We start from the raw sequence: 4943 nt of genomic DNA, 5'->3' as shown, positions 1-4943 counted from the left end.
TGTGTAAAATAGTGCCTAGTTACTTGCTTGTAGCTTCTGCTTGAAGAACAGACATCAGGAATGTTAGGGAGGTTGTAACCTTTTAGGATTGCCCAACAACATGTAATTTGTGGAATTTACTGAACAAATGAAGTCAAATTGATCAACAGAAACAAGATAACATGGGAGAATTGTATTTACGTAGTTAACACATTAGTTGTGACATGAATGCAATACACTGTTTGTAACTAAAAATCATCTTTAGTTGTCACTGACCATAAAGAAGAGTCAACAATTCAACATCACAAGATTCACAACACAGCTTCGAATAACCACACCTACTCATCACTTTCAAAATTTTGATTAGTAAAAAACAGGACAGATTATGAATCTAGTACCCTCTGATCATGCCACAAACTAAAAGGCATCTAAACTTGAACTATTAGGACATCCACTTCTATAAAAGGTCAAATCACTGCTCAAATGGAGGATCATGGCCATTTGTCTAATGCAGATTCATATAACCTATTCATCATTAAGTACGTCATCACGATAAATGCTCTGTGCCATCTGCCAGATCTGAAGAATGTTGTCCTCTGCCACACTTGCAATGACCCATGGTTCATTTTCATTCCATGAAAAATCTGATATCCTGGCACAGTGTCCCCCATGAGAAAAAAGAAGCTCAGGAGGCCCATCCTCAGCATCTTCTTCAGACTGCTCATCACCAATCCTGAATGTATCATCAATAAATGAGACATAAACATAATATATTAGATTAAAATGAAAAATAGGAAATGAACTAATGCTCAAGAAATTGTGAAATAATGCTCTTAACGGAAATCATGTAATCACATTTTAAGTCTTTCAACCATTTTTAGGTTTTCTCAATACCATAGCACCAAGCCTTAGTGAAATTTTGCCAACTGTGACAAACGATATGCAAGTTGATATGAAGAAAAAAGAAAATCCAATATTTCAGAAATCATTCATTTCAGCCCTTAAATGCACCATTTTGTTACTAGCTTAGGACACTTCATTTTGTATCTGCTCATTTTAACATCTTGTTTCTTAAGGTGGCTAAACATAACTCAGAAAAAACACAATTTTGGCTACTTCAGATCTTGGTCAAAGCTGAAATGACCTGCCTAAATGAGATTTATACCATGCTCATTACTTGAAATGGTTTGTGTACAGATTAACCGAGCAAGCTATGATAAAAATGGTGGTCCACTTCCCTTCGGAAATTTCATGCATTGATCATTTGATTCATCACCTCTTAAGAACCATTCAACCAGATCCCATTAGAGTTGCAAATTTCAATTCAGGGAAACTATTGGCATCGAATGTCTTAAAACAAATTTCTAGTGTTATAAATGCATATGGCAACAGAAGATGTAAACTATTCTTTTTAGTTCTTTTTGGTCGATTGGGGGAACACACGCATACAATATGAGAGGGACAGAGAGAGAGAGAGAGAGAGAGCCGTGGCCTGGGGGGTCTCCAAGACAAGGCTGTACCCCTAAAAGATATTTGTTAGTGAGACATACCTGCTGAGGTCCCAAATTATTATCCTTCTGTCACTAGCAGAAGATGCCAATACTGTTTCATGCTTAGGACTCCATTCTACCTGGAATGCCTCCTCTCTGTTAAGAAGTGAGAGCAAGAAAAATTATTAAGATTAGCATCATCATCAGGAAGAACCAAAAAAGGCAGCGAATTAACAAAGCATTGAAGATAATAAATTTTAGAAAAGAAACTCTATTTCAATGGAAATCAGTAATGGACAAACTCCATCTCCAAGAATTGCCATACCATATTTTCATGTGAATCAATAGGATTAGACATTCTAGTGAAGGACATTAAAACGAGGTATGGACTGACCCCCTAGAAAGTTACTTACAAGCCAATACCTTTAAAACTGATGACAATTAAGGGCAACAACTTATTAACTTGACATATTAAAATTAAGACCATTGAAAAAAATATAATATTGTGAATCAATGACTGCAAAACCATAACATGAAAAAAAGTTTCATCTAAAATTATAAAGGCAACAATACACAAAAAATTAAGTCAATAAAAAATAGATGTACGCAATCCAAACCAGTTCACCTCTTTTAGGAGAAGACATCATAAACGCTGACAAACTGAGCCCAACTAATCAGAAGATGTGATTCCTGATATAAGAAACACAATACAGATCTGACTACTACACAAGTAGGACAAGCTACCAACATTCCCCAGGAATTGATGCCTCCAAACAACAAATCCACATCATTCAGTGGTATATACCTCATTTTCTGATTGCCATTTTCTAGGTTACATGATACTGGCTTATAAATAGTCCATCATTGTCATAAGCTAAGAAATCCATGTGGGCAAGTTGATTGTAAGTTCATTTCCTTGCTCTATTCCATCCTTTTTTTCTGCAAATAAAGTTCAATCCATTCAAAATTTCTGGATTTTCAGTCACTCCAAAGTTGAAATGGATCCCCTGTTTGACTCTCAGCTCTGTAACTAATTAAAGCTTTGGTCATAAATCACAGCCATTTGTAGCCTTACCAAATCAATTATTTTAACCAGGACACTCCCTTGCAGAGATGTGAGACATTCAAGTGAACAAGTCTGAAACATTCAAGATCTAAGTTCTGTCGCAAATAGCACCACACTGATGAAAAGGGGAATACAGTGTAACATCAGAAAGTTCACTCACAGCCATGGACAGCCCCACACACACACTCTGCAGCACACTCACAGGAAGACTTTAATGATGATATCTTACAAGCACACAAAGAAAATAGTCTCATGCAGTTTTAAGGCACCCCAAAGAAAACCATAATGTAGCACAGACTTTCACTAAGACAGTAGGTTCCACTGAGAAAGAGTAGCTGATCATGTGTATTGAAGATCTAAAAGAACTATCAAACAGATAAAAAGTCATACGTGTGGCCAGAAAAGCTATGCAATGCAGTTGTTAGCTTCCGTAGATCGAACAGATTAACGGTCGTATCTGAAGATGCTGTGGCCAGAATCCACTCATTAAATGGATTGAAAGAGAGATAATTCACCTGGGACAAGAGAACAATCTATTAAATGAGGTACTTTTGCAAGCATACCAGGAAACATAAGATCATATTGAAAGAGGGTGGAGGGGAGGAGACTATGAACACAACCCATTAAGTATAAAATGTTAAGTTAAGAAATTACATTAAGCAAAAGACAGCTCAAATTATATAAAGTGATGACACAATTTTCCCTTTCGTAGAAGGGACTGAGACACTATTATTTAGACAATTGATACACATAATCCATCCATTACCAAATTGCCCCATACAAGAACTTTACCATGTTTTTATATTGGTAGCTTTGAAGGTAGAGCCGGTCCACACAAATAAAGGATCCATTTACCGAAAGGATTATCAGCGGAAGGAGAAATTAAAGAACAGACACAAAAAATTAACAAGAAGAAAACTTGGGCCGAGATACATAATATTGAACAAGATTATGAAATTGGAGATATGCATCAATACACAACACCTAGAAAAAGGTGCAACAGTGTGATCTCTGAAACCAAATGTACAGTTTTAGGTCACGTGTCAGTGGAAACAAGTGCCCCACATCTCAATATGAAGAATTTAATGTGGGACTGTCTTGTAGAATTGTTACCATTTTTTATAACCCTTCCATTCTATCACTAGACGATCCCATCAATATCATGTTAGAATATGCAACTTAATCCATTCCTTTGTGATAGCTAATATTCCTATATTGTCTCTCTATAATGGTTAAAATCTATAGAAAGATACTATTTAAATTAACTGAATCACTTCAGGATTGATTCACCTCTCTCTCATGAGCAGTAATTGAGTGGTGTGGCTTATTTGATGAACGAAAGTCCCAAATCATCAATTGCCTGTCATCCCCAACAGAACCAAATAAATTTTCATTCTTTGAATGCCACGACACATGTTCCACGACATCTGTATGGGCCTGAAACAAAACAAACGTAATTCAGCCAATCTATCAATGACTTTTAGTAGATGAAATAGATGAAATAAGGAGAACATTCAAAATAAGAACAGCACTAGATCACCTGAAATACAGTCATGGGCTCGAGTATTTTATCTTGTGGCGAAGCAGATATATCCCACAAGCATATTTTGGAATCATTGGAGCCACTGAGAAGGTAACCCTGCTTGAAGAGGCTCCACGATAGACCGTACCCTTCTTTAACATGGCCTTTCAGTCGCAAATCGGGACGGCAAGAACAACTCTGATTTTTCAGAGGGTGCTTGGAGGAATCAAAGACATAGACATCAGAACCATTAGTCTTGGCAGCAATTATAGAAGGGTTTTGGGGCATGTATCGAGCACGATTAACTTCCCCATCAACGATTATATCTTGTGTTATGTCCACCTGCATAATAACCAAAAATGAAACAAATAAGAAACACATACACGCATTCTTGTTATAATCCGGCAGTTGGTAATTTCTTCGAACAGGTTGTGTGCTGTAACAGCCGAAACAGCACGAATGGAAGAAATGAAGAAACTAACCCTAGGAATGGTGGAAGGATCGGAGGAAGAGGGTTCGACGATACTATTTTGTTGAGAAACAGGGAGATGTGCGTCGGCGATCATAAGGAAGTTAGGGACGTCATCATAGGTATGGGTTCCGAGGATGAGTTTGTGGGCGGCGAAAGGTGATGTTGTATCGCTGGAGGTTGAGGTGGATGGCGTAGGAAGCCATTGAACGGTGAGAGAAGGCCATTGAAGGGCGTGGGAGATCACAAGATCGTATAAGAAAGGTGTGTTCTTCTTCCACACTGAAAACTCCTCCGCCAGCTGCTCTTCGTCTCCCTTTTCTCCTTCTTCCGCCATTTCTCTCTCTCTCTCTCTCTCTCGTCTCGTCTTTCTTGAGTTCTTCTTTCCTTTTGTTTCCCGCCCAAATGTGGTCGCTC

The 4943-nt window shown here is 37.8% G+C and overlaps 1 protein-coding gene across 1 annotated transcript; it reads right to left on the bottom strand.

The window, feature by feature from the left end:
* On the bottom strand, positions 1–4943 carry LOC149015286 (WD-40 repeat-containing protein MSI2-like). Its single transcript, XM_089156941.1, has 6 exons — positions 4540–4943; positions 4076–4399; positions 3826–3972; positions 2926–3050; positions 1530–1625; positions 1–712 (listed from the first exon to the last, which is right to left on the bottom strand). Exons 1-6 carry the CDS (start codon positions 4861–4863, stop codon positions 505–507), a joined length of 1224 nt encoding a protein of 407 aa, XP_089013067.1. The 5' UTR covers positions 4864–4943; the 3' UTR covers positions 1–504.

The sequence above is a fragment of the Hakea prostrata genome, chromosome 5 (genome assembly GCF_041222555.1).
Source record: "Hakea prostrata isolate BN-2017 chromosome 5, UWA_Hpros_2, whole genome shotgun sequence".
NCBI lineage: Eukaryota > Viridiplantae > Streptophyta > Magnoliopsida > Proteales > Proteaceae > Hakea > Hakea prostrata.
Note: the sequence above shows the minus strand (reverse complement) of the source record. Positions and strands in the feature narration are given on the sequence as shown.

Excerpts from the sequence above, each read along its gene's own strand:
- LOC149015286 (XM_089156941.1), bottom strand. The coding sequence starts at position 4,863 with ATGGCGGAAGAAGGAGAAAAGGGAGACGAAGAGCAGCTGGCGGAGGAG. Across the intron at positions 4,400-4,539 it reads ATCCTTCCACCATTCCTAGG|GTGGACATAACACAAGATAT; the intron begins GTTAGTTTCTTC and ends GTTATTATGCAG. Across the intron at positions 1,626-2,925 it reads CATAGCTTTTCTGGCCACAC|AGAGGAGGCATTCCAGGTAG; the intron begins GTATGACTTTTT and ends ACTTCTTAACAG.